This window comes from Branchiostoma floridae, chromosome 10 (assembly GCF_000003815.2).
Source record: "Branchiostoma floridae strain S238N-H82 chromosome 10, Bfl_VNyyK, whole genome shotgun sequence".
In the NCBI taxonomy this organism is placed as follows: domain Eukaryota; kingdom Metazoa; phylum Chordata; class Leptocardii; order Amphioxiformes; family Branchiostomatidae; genus Branchiostoma; species Branchiostoma floridae.
In genome coordinates this window covers 19,737,581-19,753,212 of record NC_049988.1, presented here as the reverse complement: position 1 = coordinate 19,753,212, position 15,632 = coordinate 19,737,581, and the positions used below count along the sequence as shown (strand labels likewise).

At 42.3% G+C, this 15,632-nt stretch overlaps 1 protein-coding gene across 1 annotated transcript; it reads right to left on the bottom strand.

Annotated features, from left to right (window-relative positions):
- On the bottom strand, window positions 1-3,180 carry LOC118423799 (somatostatin receptor type 4-like). The gene is made up of 3 exons (XM_035832035.1): window positions 3,051-3,180; window positions 1,943-2,169; window positions 1-1,131 (listed from the first exon to the last, which is right to left on the bottom strand). The coding sequence occupies exons 1-3, from the start codon at window positions 3,142-3,144 to the stop codon at window positions 682-684; spliced, it is 771 nt and encodes a 256-aa protein (XP_035687928.1). The 5' UTR covers window positions 3,145-3,180; the 3' UTR covers window positions 1-681.
- Window positions 3,181-15,632: the final 12,452 nt, after the last annotated feature.

The window sequence follows — 15,632 nt, the reverse complement described above, 5'->3', positions numbered from 1 at the left end:
TGAATGTCAGAGTCAGAAGCGACTGTATATAAAAAAAAATAGTATAAACATTGTAACGAACGCCGGAGCAAACTACTTTCCGCATGGTACCCAGGCTTATCATACAGCATTTTATGCAACAAAGCTCACCACTTTTTTAGATATCATTTTGTGTCTAAGGTAATTTACATTCCTATACACGACAGTTTATCGTAATATATATGATTTGAGATGCTAAGGAAACATTTTCCTTTATTGATGATTATGATTTTTCAACCACGTAGGTCAACAGTATCAATTGAGCAGTGCTAGTGAAGCACAAGTATTGATTCATCAACTCCATATACATTTCTATTTACTACCATCTTCTGAAACAGACGGTACATGCGAGTACATGTGACATGTATACGCACACACACTCACAGAACACACACACAGACACACACACACACACACACACACACACACACACACAAATATACACACACAATTTTCTGTCCGAGTATATCAGCCCCTATTCTTTGAAACTCGTAACATTGAAACCTTCCTACAACTATTGAGAAGGCTTTGAGGACATATTTTCTAAAGGATCTAGTCTAAAACATTTGAATCTACAATATGCAAATAAATAAAAAATTCGAAAACTGACTTCTCGTTTGAAGCGGGCAGATTTTCAGCACCAAAAACTGAAACCTCTGCCATTCAAACAGTTAAGATGGACCCTCGCTTATACCTGTCCTCTGCAGCGAGTTCCTGGATGGTATCGCACCGGCGTTTGGAACGAAAGCTGCTACTGTACATCAAGGTGACACGACTTCTCTCGCTGCAGTACCTAACGGACACGGCCCCTCGCGGGGGCGCTTTTCTCTGCCGGCCGCAGCGAAGTTTCAGCGCCTTCTTGAGATTTCTTCGAAAGCTCTCCCCTACCAGCGTGTAGACAAACGGGTTCATGGCAGAGTTGGCGTAGCTAAGACACAGCGCCGCCATCTTGATACGATAAAAGGCAGGTGTGGCGTTGTACCCTCGGTTCATGAGGAGGTAGAGATTCATGACGTTGTTGGGGAGCCAGCAGACGGCGAACAGAACCACCACCCCGACAACCATCATGGCTACCCGCCTAGTCTGGAACGTGCGGTGTTCATGGCGACAAGCCTGGAAAAAGACGCACATAGTTAGGCCAAAATGCAGTTACTCAGGCAACTGAATATGATTTTGGAACCGGTCAGACGTTTCAAATGGCATCCACTAGGATGCTAGTTGAAACGTCTGACCGTTTCCAGAATCATATCCAGTCCCTCCAGTAACTGCTACTTGGCGTATCTTATTACCTGGATGTCTATCATTTATCGACGACGTACACAACTCTTTCCTGCTTAGCATTCAGCTCGTTTGAGAATGTTGGAGACATTCATATTGTGGTGGGGATATAGAGATGCATGCGATTATATTGCAGTATCTGTGTTTGCTTAGTTAAGGGTCAAAGAGTTTAGATAAACGAGATAGGCACCGCCCTATATATCTATATGTGGTATTGGAAGCGGAGGGATTAGTAATAGTATTTGAGTCCGTATGAATTGTGTTGTCTATGTTAGTTTCTTGTATGTTTCCCATGTATAATTATAAGGATATGAACCAGTGCCCATCCCCATCCCCTACATGACCTGGTCCCACCTTCCAGATCAACTGCCACGGGACGCTCACTGAGAAACAAAAACACTTTCTCCATCCCCCCAGTTAGAACTAAAAGACTCCAGAGCTCTTTCCTGCACACAGCCATCAAGTTGTACAACAAGACTGTAGACACGTAGTTAGTAACGATGGTACTTAGTTGTCGGAGATGTTGCTCATATATTGTTTCTTTTTGTATATACACGGTGTTATGTTGTAAATTACAACGCTATTCAGGCTGCTATTATGCCTGCTCTGTTGAAATCAATAAAGGATGATGATGTTTATCACCGACCTGTAGGCGCGCCCGGCGACAAAGATGGCGGACGTTCCAGGCACAGGCGACCATGCAGATGACCAGTGGGATCAGGTAGGTGATGACGACTGTGTACAGCGCGTAGGCACTCTGCGCAGCCGCAGACGACCAGGCAGGCTCCCGGCACAGCACCATCACGTGACCTTTCCACGAGACCGACACGAGATCTCGCACGATGGCCACGGGAATGGAGAGGAGGAAGGATACTGTGGAGAGGAAAATATTTCAATGTTGAAAGATAGACCTTTACCTGAAACTAAGATGAGTAAATGCTTTTCACATTTTTTTTTTTACTTTATTTATTTTACCAGGAACAATAAAACTCAGGTCAGCCTAGATCTCTTTTTCAGGCAATCCTGGGCATATGCGCATACATATAGACAACACAATAACAATCAATAACAACATTGCTTTAAAAAATAGCATTTCTAAGCCATTAGGTATAATTGGCGCCTAAATGTCCTGAACTTCATCATGCTACGTGTTTCCTGGGGAAGCTTGTTCCACAGCTGCACACCGTAGTACTGCAGACTGCTACGAAATGACGTCAGTAGGAAAACCTACATGTACAGCCCGACTGAGTTCTATTGGACCGATAACCCTAGCCAAGTGAATGTGCCGATAGGGAAAGCGCCAGTTTTTCATGGGTGCGATGTTTCGATTGGAAAATGTCGATAACGTTAGATATTTGTCTTTTAGTCACCAAAGGAGTCTTCTGAATATAAGACAACCATTCGCAACGCAACAGTTACACATGACCAAGCAACTGGATAAACCTAGGAAACGGCAAGACGCTTTAACTCTAGGTGTCACACAGAATAAACGTTCTTTTGTCAGTTACCTGGCTAACATTGTTTCACTCCGATTAACAAAAGTCTTAAATCAAAACCAAAGTTTTTAAAACAGTCAAAAAACTGTTGCAAATGCTTGGTTGTGAACGGGGAGGGGATATGACCTTCTTGGTTATTTTACATAAAGAATTTTGTTATAAAATCGTTTCGCCAACCAAAAACTCATAGATTGTTGCATTCCGCTAACTAATGCCGCCTATCTGAAACAATCGGTACTACAGGGTTAGAAAACATACCCATCCAGATGAAGAGGCTGACGGCCACCGCTGTCCTGGGCTGGCGGAACTCCATGGAGCGGATGGGCAGCACTATGGCGCAGAACCTGTCCATACTGAGCGCTGCCAAGGTCAAACATGTCGCCGTCAAGGTCACCTGTCATAACACAGCAAAACATGGTGAAGTTCCACAAATTCACGGACAGTAGGAAATCACAACGGTTTTAATGCAGTTCACATGTCCATTTAAAGGGCGCCCAAGGTCAAACACGTCGCCGTCAAGGTCATTCATAATAGAATAACAGTCGTCTTCTTCATTTGCAAGCCCAACTTCAATAAAGCTGAAGACTCCGGACGTAAACAAGGGTCTTTTGGTTTGGTGGTGGTCGCTTTTAACTTCTTTGCTTAATGTTTGTGTGAGTGTGTGGGTCAGAGACGTGAACTCCTCAAAGGCAGGGGCGCTGATCCCTGTCCGCCTCCCTGTAACCGTAACTACGTTGTTGATGGCATTCTTGAAAGCATGTAGTGTTTGTACGCGGTAAAGTGTAAAGAGATTCCGAAAACTTAAGTCTGGCAACATGCACCGCATCATTAGGAGTCCTCCTGTGCTTGTAAAGAGGAGGGTCTAGTTTTAAAGGCCCGAAAGCAGGTAATCCACCCTTTGAAGGGTTGTGGGGGCCAAACATGCCGTCATAAAAGTCAATTGAAGGTCATTTGAAGTAAATTCAGAGGCCATGAATCCGAAAACTTAACATCAACCACACACACTAAAAGCGCGTCGTTCCAACTTTACATGCTCTAAAGCATAGCATATTTCCATTTTCATGACTGCCAAGGTCAAACATGTGATCCTAAAAGTCAGCTTTAAAACAAAACATTACATGTAAGTCTCTCAAATCTGAATCGGTACCATTAACCTCCACATAAGAGCCGAAGAGGAACCCCGACCCCACGTACTATCTTTGAAAACACAAACAGAAGGGAGGCCATTCCAGGTATAAAGGTTCTAAAACATTGCGTCTTTCTGTTTTACATGACTGCCAAGGTCAAGTTTGTGATCGTCAAAGTCAGCTTTAAAACCGAACATTGCTTGAAAAGGCGCTGAAATCTGAATCTACAGCATGGACCCCGACCCCACGCCCTATTTCTGAAGACCTTAAAGCCCATAATCTATCTTTTGAAAGGTATGTTAAGGTCAAACATGTTGCCGTGTTATAGACCCTGCAACCTAATCCAGCGCTGTAACAGTGTACGCTCGTGGTCTTGAAGCGCATAAAATCCCCACACATACGGCCACCAAGGTAAAAAACGTCGCCGTCAAGTCATCTCAAAAATAAAACAACACTGCAGCCCAACCCGGCTCAGGGAAGACAGGGTGTTTTTAAATCGCATAAACTGACGGCCACCAAGTTCGAGCACGTCGCTGTCGAGGTGACTTAAATTACATACTTCATAGTTAGGGTATAAAATACATGTTTCTTCCAGATCACTTCAGTGTCACTTACGAAAACTGGTGGATTCCAGCTGAAACGTCTGGCCGTTTCCAAACTCATATCCTGTTGCTTGAGTAACTGCTTTTTGGCATATCTTATTACCTGGATGCCTAACCTACATCGACGTACTTTATAAGACGAATTTCATGTCAATAAAGTTCAAATGGCACTTTGAAATACACGACAGTGGTTTAAATGAATCTTATTGTTGTGTCGGGGGGAACTTTATTTCTAACCCCTTGTAGACCATTAGCAGGAAGTAATTTAGACTTCTGATTCGAAGCACAACTTTGGGTACTGAGGGCAGCCAAGGTGAAGCATGGGGGAGTTAAGGGCGTCTGTGGAAACACGTGAATGTAAATGTATCTTTTAATTTGCGGTTGTGTAAAGTACGTGCATGGCATGGATATCAAAATTTCAGTTCAGTCCAAAGAGAGGAGAAAAATGCCAACTCCTACAGTGGTGAAAGGAGTATTTTAATGATTGTAAAAGTTTCCGTAATGCTCGAACGTCAGTAAGTAGAATTCTAGACATGAAGTTGGAAGAGTTCCCAGATTTTCCGCAAAGCATGTCGACTTAGGCTAATCACAGGATTTGGCAGCACCCCACGCTTCTATGCCGACTCCCGCCTTACAATTCTGCACAGCGGGAATCTTCCCGTGGTGCTGAATGATTACGATGCTGTGATCTTGGAAAGTGGCCAAATTTCGTACAAAGCTTTTGCTAGTTTGATCGCAGGCTTCTGTCCAGTGATATGTTGTCCTGAAATTTCCTTACCGTCAACTTGATTGATGGTTCAGAATCTTGATGTCCTGAAATTACCTTAGATCGCAAATTGTAGCGATCTTTTTAAAAAGTTATAAAGTTTGGAGCAAAGTTTTCCTATCACAGTGTTGGCCGTAGGCATAGCAAGATGTGTGTTGATATGCAAATAAAAAAGACCTTCTACAAAGTGAAAAAATGACCTTCTACATCAACTTGGTGCCCTATGATCTCGATGCTCTTAAATTTCCTTAGATCTTGAAAAAAATTATAAAGTTTCGAGAAAGTTTTCCGTTCGTCGGGATTTCCGTGGGCGTTCTTAGGTCCGAAAATGAAAAATGACCCTCTACAAATGAAAGAGACCTCGAGTAGCAATTTTGGTGGCTTCGTAATCTTACAAAAAATTCTCAACCTCTTCGCAATTTTCCCCTCTACAAGGATTGGTTGTAATCTTCCAAAGTTCAATTTCAGACCCGAAAAACTGTCTACCAGCCATCGGAAATGAACATCCTATGCGATGAGATCTCGTGGCGTTGGAAAAGTGCCCAGGTTTCTAATGGGTTTCCAGCTGAATGAAATGTACATGTAAGCATAAATGTGGCCATGGCTTACTCTGCTGTATCTGCCAAATAAAAGTCCAAACTGCTGTGCGCTTAATGAAGTGGTAATCTTGGACGAGTTTTCAATTTACTCTCTCATTAATCCTGTTTTGCTCTAAATCCATCATTGCAGACTCTCACAAAACTCCATGGTGCAAGGTAATCACATGGGTACTGAGGTCATCAGAAAAGGTTATTATGAGAAAGTCTCATACTAAATAGTGTGACTGTAAGATAAGCTAGTTTGGGACAGTTGCCAGTGTTTCTGGTGCCAGTGACGTGGGATCTTTAAAAAGTTAAGGACTTGATTTAGCGTGGTATCCAACCGTATTATAGCTTCCGAGTCTCTTCTGTCCTCACGGAGAGGAAGGGAGAGACTCGGGAGCTGTAATACGGCTAGGCTAGGTTCGATTTTGCTTTAGCGACTTGTAATAAACGCCAAATTTCTTAACAAATATGTTCTGTCAAAATGTATCTGTGTGTGTGTGTGTGTGTGTGTGTGTGTGTGTGTGTGTGTGTGTGTGTGTGTGTGTGTGTGTGTGTGTGCGTGTGTGTTTTGAATATATATACACACATAGGTTTAGCGATGTGCAGGGTGTGCTAAATGGCCTGGTGAGTGGTACATGAAACTACGCAAAGGAATTACTAATTATTGCACTGTATTCGATTTTCTACTGGATGAAGATGATACACCACCAGTTGTGCAGGCACGTGGGATTGTACCTTGATAGGAACGACGGAGAGGAATCACTTTAACGGTCGCGACAGGAGAAAAATTGAAAGAAGAAGAAACATTACGAACACAATATTTTCACTCCGTATCGCACCTACGGTACGCGGAGTGAAAATAATCAAGCCTGAGAAAGAATGGTCAGATGTCTAGTCCTGTGGTTTAGCAGAATTTGTTTGCTCGACTTATATCGTGTGGAGATACTGGAAAAGTGACGGCGTCTTCTCCGCGTTCATTCATTGCAAGTGACCTTACTTAACCTTCTCTGCCAAACTCCATAACCAATACAGATTGGGGTTACAAATGGCTACTTCGGAGTGGTAAGGGTCAAGCTAGGTTATTCAAAGCTCCAACAAGACCATTTAACGACGTCTTTTTATCTTAGATAAGACAATCTAAGAGCGCAAGGCTTCCCATTGTAAACCTATTGTAAGTGCATTGATCGCAGGCGTCCAAACCTTGTTGTTGGAAGATGGGAAAAACACGTTAAATGACTTTTCGACCGTGCTCAAAAGAAATCAATGACCACAAACCTTCCTTCTGTACACCTATTCTAAGGGAATCCGTTTACTGTTGTTGTTGAGAGCGATGAAATCCTGTTAAACGATTGATATTCAATTATTCTTAACGGCAAAAATTAGGTACCGCTATTAAAAATCTGTTATCACTCACACGCTCTGGAGTTCATCCGGGCAAAGGATTCCCCGTATGAAGTTGGGAGCTGTGCAGAACACGTTAAACAACTTTTCGACCGTGCTCAAAGACAATCAATGGCCACAAACTATCCTCCTGTATACCTATTCGTACTGAATCCATTAAAGAGTGTTGTTGAGAGCGATGAAAATCCTGTCAAACAATTAGTATTCAATTATTCTAAACGGCAAAAATTAGGTACCGCTATTAAAAATCTGTTTCCCGCACAAGCTGTTGACCTTATAAGCTCATCTAGCAAGGATGTGCCAAAAAGCAGTTACTTAAGCAACTGGATATGTTTTGGAACGGCTAGACGTTTCAACTGGAATCCGCCAGTTTTTGTCAGTGACACTGAAGTGATCTGGAAGAAACAGGTCTTATATACTCTAACTATGAATGAAGACAATTTTTGATGTCCACTAGAAAACGTTGTAAGACAAATTCAGACTGAAGACAATTTGGATTCCAACGAAAGCAAAAGTTAAGGCATATCCAGTTGCTTGAGTAACTGCTTCTTGGCATATCTTATTACCCGGATGTCTAACCTACATCTACACATCTAGCAAGGAAACCCATCCGGGCGAATGATTACCCGTAGCAATGTCCTCAGATGCACTAACGTGAATGAAACTTGCCCAATAATGGGTGACTGATTTTAATGACGCGCGGAAATATTGTCCAGAAACTTAATCTACAGGACCAGATTTCCTTCCACACCACTGGAGTGATTATAAAGCCGGTTCGGGTAATTGGAAAGGGATGTTAGTCACGCCCTGGTGTCCCATGCACGAGGAGCTCACATGCACTGTCGTACTTTGTAATGAAACACCTCGAGCTCAGAACAATTTCAGCAAACATGCTCCACCAGATCGGTTAGTTTCAACCCTAGGGGAGTATTTTATTGTATTCCCCAGCAGTGCGATAGACTAGGTGGATTTTGTACGGCACAACCTTGTGTCCTATGCACGAGCGACTCACATGTACTGTCGTACTTTGTACACCTCAGCACAATTCCAGCGAGCATTTCCGCCATATCGGGTCGTTTCAATCCAGGGGGTGTTTATTGTATTCCCCAGCAGTGCGATGGACTAGGTGGACTTTTTAAGGCAAACCCTTGTGCCTCATGCGCGAGAAGTTTACACGCACTGTCGTACTTTGTAATGCAACACCTCAGCACGAGTACACTCCGCCGGGGTCTGGTCGTTTCAACTCTACGGGATTGTTTTATTGTATCCCCAGCAGTGCGATGGACTAGGTAGATTTTGTAAGGAACACCCTTGTGTCCCATGCACGAGGAACTCACACGCACTGTCGTACTTTGTAATGAAGCTCCTCAGTACGAGAGGAACCTGCTTCCTGCAGTGATGGTGACTGCCCCATCCCTGGAATTCTTCAGGGATAAGGTGGCAAATTTAAACTTGCTCCACCAGATCGGGTCGTTTTAGTCCTAGGGGGGTATTTTATTGTGTTCCCAGCAATGCGATGGACTAGGTAGATTTCGTTAACACAGTATTTGGTTGTTACTTTTTTATACTAGTATGTTACGTATTCCATGGCTTGCCAGTGTAAGCTCTGCTTACTGTAAAAACTGTATATACATTAATATCTACCATGTGTATTCGTTTTAATCACAAAACAATCTCAACTATGTATTTCAGCTAGGTATGATGAATATGTGTAATTAGTGGATCTAAATTAATTGCAATAATTACGTGGCGTTCTTCATAAATATGTCTTGAATGTGACTATAAATAATACAGTTATGAAGGTGGTTCTTTTAATTGAACAGGAGTGAAAGGCGCGCATCACGGATGAGCACAAAGAACACACGGTCGTCATCTACAATAAAAGAGAGCCATACCCCAGGCACGTTAAAGAACCCGCCACACGTGCGATGGTACGGTGTGAGTGGTCCAAAACCTACAGTACCTCGGCCGTACCTGGGGGAATTACTGTCGTATTGAGGTCACCTGAGTGGTGCAGAATGACAGCTCGCTCCAGACACTTGCGACAGTCGTATTGAGGTCACCCTTGCGATTTAGCCCCGCCTATTGGAAGCTTCTCGCAATTCAGCCCCTGGCTGCAAAGAGTGAGTGGTCGGCCCACCCAATAATAAATAATAACAATAAAACGCCTCAGCACAATTCAAAACTCGACGCAAAATAGCCCAACAGGATACCATACGCATATGAAATAGGTTGAAAAATGACAAAAGAAATGAAAAGAAAAATTCTGCAGTCTCTGCAGTTCCAGAGCAAACTGCTAGTGGGTCAAACATGCAAGATACTAGGGGGCCCACTTCTTTCTTCCATTACAATATAATCTATCTTGATTGAATCTATAGGCCACCTTAGAATCAAGACCGAAGCAGGTCCCAGTTTTGCTGCAGTACCAAGGTCACATACTTGGTGGCCAAAAATCGACTTTGACATTTGTCTTCCCAACACCGACCCACATACCAAATATCATTGCAATTCATCGGAATAATCTTGAGTTATACTGCCTACAAAAGTCTGGAAACACAAACACATAGGCACACACAACCAAAACAATTTCTCCATTTGTCATTGAGATGATTAGCAGATCAATTATACACTGTTTTATATGCAATGTTCATAATCTCGTTGTTATTGTTGATATTATCTTTAATAACCTTGTACACTGGTTTGATATTTTTATGCGGTATATATTTTGAAAAAAAAATTCATTAATTGCAATATTTTACAAGGTCACCGTATCAACACAATTCAGCCCCAATAAGGATTGCAAGATTTATTAAACAATAAAGTTTGCAAGGGAATATTATTACAAGGACGACATCCACATTATTCATTTAGCCAAGGTAATTAGCTAGGTGTTTGGTTAAGAACCCCTTGCACTTTATCGCTTGAAAGCCATAGTATAATTTGACGACAATTAGTTTAAATCATCGACAGTACATTGTGCTAATATTAAAAACGAAATGTATTCAAAATTTTTCTAAACCATAATTCACTTCTACACAACTATCATAACAGGCAAAGAAGTCCACTACACATTCCTCTCTTCCGCACATCATTAGCGCAGTCCTCTGTGACATACAGATGTGTCACAGTGTGGAACATTCAGCCAAATATACATAAAACTTCTTTTTTTGTTACGTTTAAAACTACCCTGAAATCCCGTCTTAAAAACTACCCTAGCCCCTTACAGTAGTCTCAAGTTATTATCGTATCTCACAATACTTTTCTATTATTATCTGATTATTTTTTTGTATTATTATCATACCCCATGTGTTACTTTTTTGTTAATTATTGACTACTATTTTTATTGTTTAGTATAGAGAAGGATGGCTTAGTATAAGCCGATTACAGTCTTCCCCTCTTCCTGCACCTGTAGTGTTTTTATGTATTCTTTTCCTGTATTGATTCATGTATTTTGTGCGAACAAATAAACAAACAAACACAACAAACATATTTTGCAATACTATTTCATTACAAACAGATAAGACACATATTACTAAGTAATGCATATGGTGTTTTACACATTGAACCACGTGTTACTCTTCCAACATTATCAACCTTACTGTAAAAAAGCGCACATTTTTCACTTGCCAACGTGAATGCCAACTGTAAGGAATGCAGCTATACGGCTCCCATCTGACCTGGCGCTGAATGCAAAGTTTCTGAGCTAATCAAGCGGAAAGAGGGACGCTGTAGCTTCACATCAATACCTGGCCTTTGTAACGACCTTGGTTTCTGAATAGTTCCCCTGAATATAGCGTTACATTAATACCCGGTCTTTGTCATCATCATCATCATGGCAGGCCATTGTCGCTATCTTTGAGGAACCCCTCCTTTGAACTGTTCCAGACTATTCTGCATCTTTGTAACGACCTTGAATTCTGAATAGTTCTCCTGAATATGGCGTTACATTAATACCCGGTCTTTGTAATGACCTTGAAGTCTGAATAGTTCCCCTGAACTGTTAGTTCCCCATCGATGGGCACACGTCGCCCGTAATGATGTAACAAACACGAGAACCCCGTCAACTTCGCCTTCAACAGACAGCTAGCTATCTTCCTTGCCCACCATGAAAGAATGCACTGTTACCGCAATTTAGAACATCCGTGTTTTAAAACTGTATAATTCATAACTGAAGCTCCTTTTTTCGCCACAGTTAGAAAAGGAGAGGTAAAGTCGCGACGAGACTGCTGTTGAATCACAAGAAGCGAATGCAAAGTTTCTGAGCTAATCAAGCGGAACTAGGGACGCTGTAGCTTCACATTAATACCCGGCCTTTGGAATGACCTTGAAGTCTGAATAGTTCCCCTGAATCGTTACTTCCCTATCACTGAGCACATGTCACCCGTAATGTACCCTTCAACGATGTAACAAACACGGGAACCCCATTAACTTTTACCCCAATATTCAGCAGCGCCTCCCTTACCCCCCCCCCCCCCCCCCACACACACACACACACACACCAACTTAAATCTGTTTACTACAATTAGGTCTATTCGACCGTGTGCGAAGAGTATTACTACTGAAGCTACGTTTTTCACAGTCGCCTTGAGTTAGTAAAGGAGAGTTGAATTCCCCCCAGCCACTTCCTTCCTGTACGAGACTGCTGTACGAGACAAGAAGTAAATGATGGACACTCTCCTGCAGAATTCCAGACAGGGCTTAAGCTATCTCCGGAACACACACCTCGGTAATGATATACAGGGTTCCCTTGCCAAAGCCCGGTGCACTTTCCGCTTGGCTCCTGACCTTTACCGGTACACGTGGACAATTGGTTCTAACAGAACCATTCCGCAAGGTGACCCCCGACAGAGTTGTAATTTCAGGCTCGATTCACTGGATCAAATTTCGATACCATACTTCATATCTGGAAGATTAGAAACGTTTAGGATTAAAGGATCGCGCGTGGGGATCTTATTTCACTCTCATTTCGTGTAATTTAATACCGCGGGTGGTATCCAGTGGTACTCTGTCATTATCACGCGGGGGATTTTCTATAATGTTTCTGAAAGTTTTCTAACACTTTTGACAAGTACTAGTCAGATCCACATACAACTCCAAAGTTACTGAACTCTTTGCGGCCATCTTCCATAACGCAAAAAATATAAGCGCGAGATCTGTGGGTACTTGCCTAAACTTACATCAAAAGTGACCACCGGTGGCCAACCGTTTTGACTATATTTTGGTATTATCATCCCAGCGGTAGCGCCTACCGCTATTGCCATCAACTCTTGCAAAATTGATGAATGGAATCTGCTTTGAAGACTTCGTATGGTGTTAGCCTATAAAACTAAGCCTGCTACTGGTGGTGGTGATGATGAAGATGACGATGGTGTTGGCGATGATTACCATGGTAACGGTGATGGTGGTTGTGATGATGGTGATGATGATGATGTTGGCGATGATGTTGAAAGAAGCCCATAAAGCCAAATTGATAAAAATGTACGTGGAGTCATTATCATACCATTGGCGACGATGGGGTTTACAGATCATGATATTGACAATACCACTTAAGTGTTTTATGGTTCATTCCAAAAACCATTAACGATGGCAGTGGCAGATAGCGGACAGGAGTAACGCTCGCGATATCACCCTGCAAGGTGGCCCTGATAACCCCAACCGGAACTAACAGCGGCGCTATCTTCACAGACACCCTGTAGATTCATTATCACACTCAAACGTCTCCCACAGCGACATAGTAGTAAAGCCGGCGCTGTGTTCACTGCTCGAATAGATAGCCATATCGGCGATAAGGCCATAAAGATTCATGGTTCAATTAGGCAAGGCTCAGTGGCATAAGACAGCTTGGAGTTTTATTGAGTAGGAGAATGAGTGGAGAATCCTAATAGTTGCTTGTGGAAATGAGTTGATAGGCTTGTTGGCGCATTCAACATAGATGATTGCATTTCAATGGGCTTTGAATGTTCGGTAAGTCAGATCCATATGGCTCACAGGATTTTTGACTGGATAAAAGATAAGTAATAAAATGCATCATCCGATAACTATAGGATCTCTGATAATAGGGCGGTAATTCCAAAGGCTGGGCTTGCTCGCCACGAATAAGACACGAGGGACTAAGAACATTCATTTGGAGACTGAACGTTGTTGTATTTTTCTTACCATGTCCATTATTGGTTTTACCTCTAAGTGTTTGGCTTTCTTAGGATTGGAATAAAAGGTGGCAATCACCTTTTCAAGATTTCATCCCGGAGACCAAACTGTTAAAAATTTGGGGAAATGAGTTGATAGTCTTGTTGGCGCATTCAACATAGATGATTGCATTTCAATGGGCTTTGAATGTTCGGTAAGTCAGATCCATATGGCGCGCCGGATTTTCGACTGGATAAAAGATAAGTTATAAATGCATCATCCGATAACTATAGGATCTCTGTAACAGATCGGTAATTCCAATAACTGGGCTTGCTCACCAAGAATAAGACACGAGGGACTAACAACAGGGAAGACGGAAAGTTGTATTTTCTTCCTACCGTGTCCATTTTAACTTTAAGTGGGGATTTATTGGGATTAGAATGAAAGGGGACAATCACCTTTTTAAGATTACAACGCGGAAACCAAACTGTAAAAGATTTAATCCACTCACACAGAGATGAACCCCTATTATTTTCAATAAGTGCTCGAGGCGTGGTTCTCCTCAAACCCGGGGCCAGCATTAACGTCCTATCCGAGAGACATTCCTAGCCCAATCTAAGTGCTCATTTGCGCCTGAATGAAGTAAGAAAGGTATCGAAGATTACCCTTCCTAAGAGCACAGATCGGCAGCATACCAGCAAACTCGATGGTTTCTGCCCCAATGCCCTGTCGTTAAGCCGCAAAACCCCAAGTGGTGTACACTTATGCCATGGAAATTCAACTTTGACTTTGAAAGCTCCATCCTCCAGATTAAGGGTATCATGATGGCAAAACTGGTAACCTTGTGTTTAGTTGTTCCTTTCATTATAACTTGGGTCCGGAAACCGTAGTTAAAACCCTCGCCTTAGAGCAATTCGAACACATACCTATCAGCAGGGCTGGCTCCTTTAATCTCGAGCATCTGCACATAAAAGACGGCCTAGAATTGCGAGGCAACCCAAGAGATACAACAATAACAGAAGCAATCGCCGTCATCAAACAGCCATGGGAAATTGTTTCCGGGGCACGTTTCAATGTTTGAAGATATCAAACATGTAATGTACAAGTATCAAAGGTGCAAAGTCAGGCCATATAGTAACAAGTTTACGGCAAAAAGTTATCAATACACGGCGCCAACCTCCTTTCCTAAGCAAATGGACCCCAAAATGACTTCTATCCAGGGGCAGTGTTAGCTCCCATAGTCTTACAAAACACTACATGCCGAGTAGAGAAAGAAGCATGTGCAGTTTCTTAAGGCTTTGGTATGACTTGGCCGTGAATCAAATTCATTGCAGAGCCGAATGCAGAGCGAATTCCCAATCCACTACTCCACTCCATTATCCGATGAATTCCAATGAAATGGAAACAGATGTGCTTTCTTCACAAATAGCAATATGAATATCATAGCGAACTCTTTCTGCTATCTGCTCTCTAAAAGTTAGTCTAAGTGCATGTACCGTGGAACGGTGGAAATAAAACTTAATCAGCAGTGCGGCAGACATGGGTGCTTAGAAGAAGGGACGTAGATTGGCCTGTTGCAACAGAAACACAAAATGCTACCTGTGTAATGTCTTCTCGTAACTGCTATCACAAAATAACACATGGAATGCACTGTATGCTACACACGCCCGGCACCTTATGATCATTTACGAGTTCTTTATTCCCTTAAACTTTTTTTAAAGTGATGGGAAATACAAGATTTTAGGCAGCAGTACGCTCTGTGAAAACCGAAACCTATGTCAAGCCACAGCGACTGTATCCAGCGGCTATCACAAAGCTTAAAGGAGTATGGTACTCTGTGCCATTAACTCAATTAACTACAGTCAACGCAGCTATCTATGCTTCCTTCATCAGAAAGCGTATCCATCAGTATACTACTCTAAAAAAGGGAATCTTTAAATGCAATCTGTATGTTCAGTCGCGCGATAAAATGTCTAAAACTTTATTCTATGCATCGAAATTGATAAGATCATTTGCAGCACTCCTTCCGGTACATGGGGCACATAACCGCTAACATTGCCGCTAGAATTTCCGTTCTGCCCAAGATGAGTTAGCTTATCTTCATTTATAACGTTATATATAATCATCTCTATAAAGATTCTACGGTAGCATGAAATAGTATCAAAAGCTGTCAGAGGGTACAGCTGTCTTAGGACAGTGTTTTGGCTACCGGGACCAGCTATATATACTCCTTA

Bases quoted from the DNA above. Each gene is read 5' to 3' on its own strand.
- LOC118423799 (XM_035832035.1), bottom strand. From the start codon at position 3,144: ATGGACAGGTTCTGCGCCATAGTGCTGCCCATCCGCTCCATGGAGTTC. The intron at 2,170-3,050 runs GTATGTTTTCTA...TCCTCTCCACAG, and splicing joins CAGCCTCTTCATCTGGATGG to TATCCTTCCTCCTCTCCATT. The intron at 1,132-1,942 runs GTCGGTGATAAA...GTCTTTTTCCAG, and splicing joins GTCGCCGGGCGCGCCTACAG to GCTTGTCGCCATGAACACCG.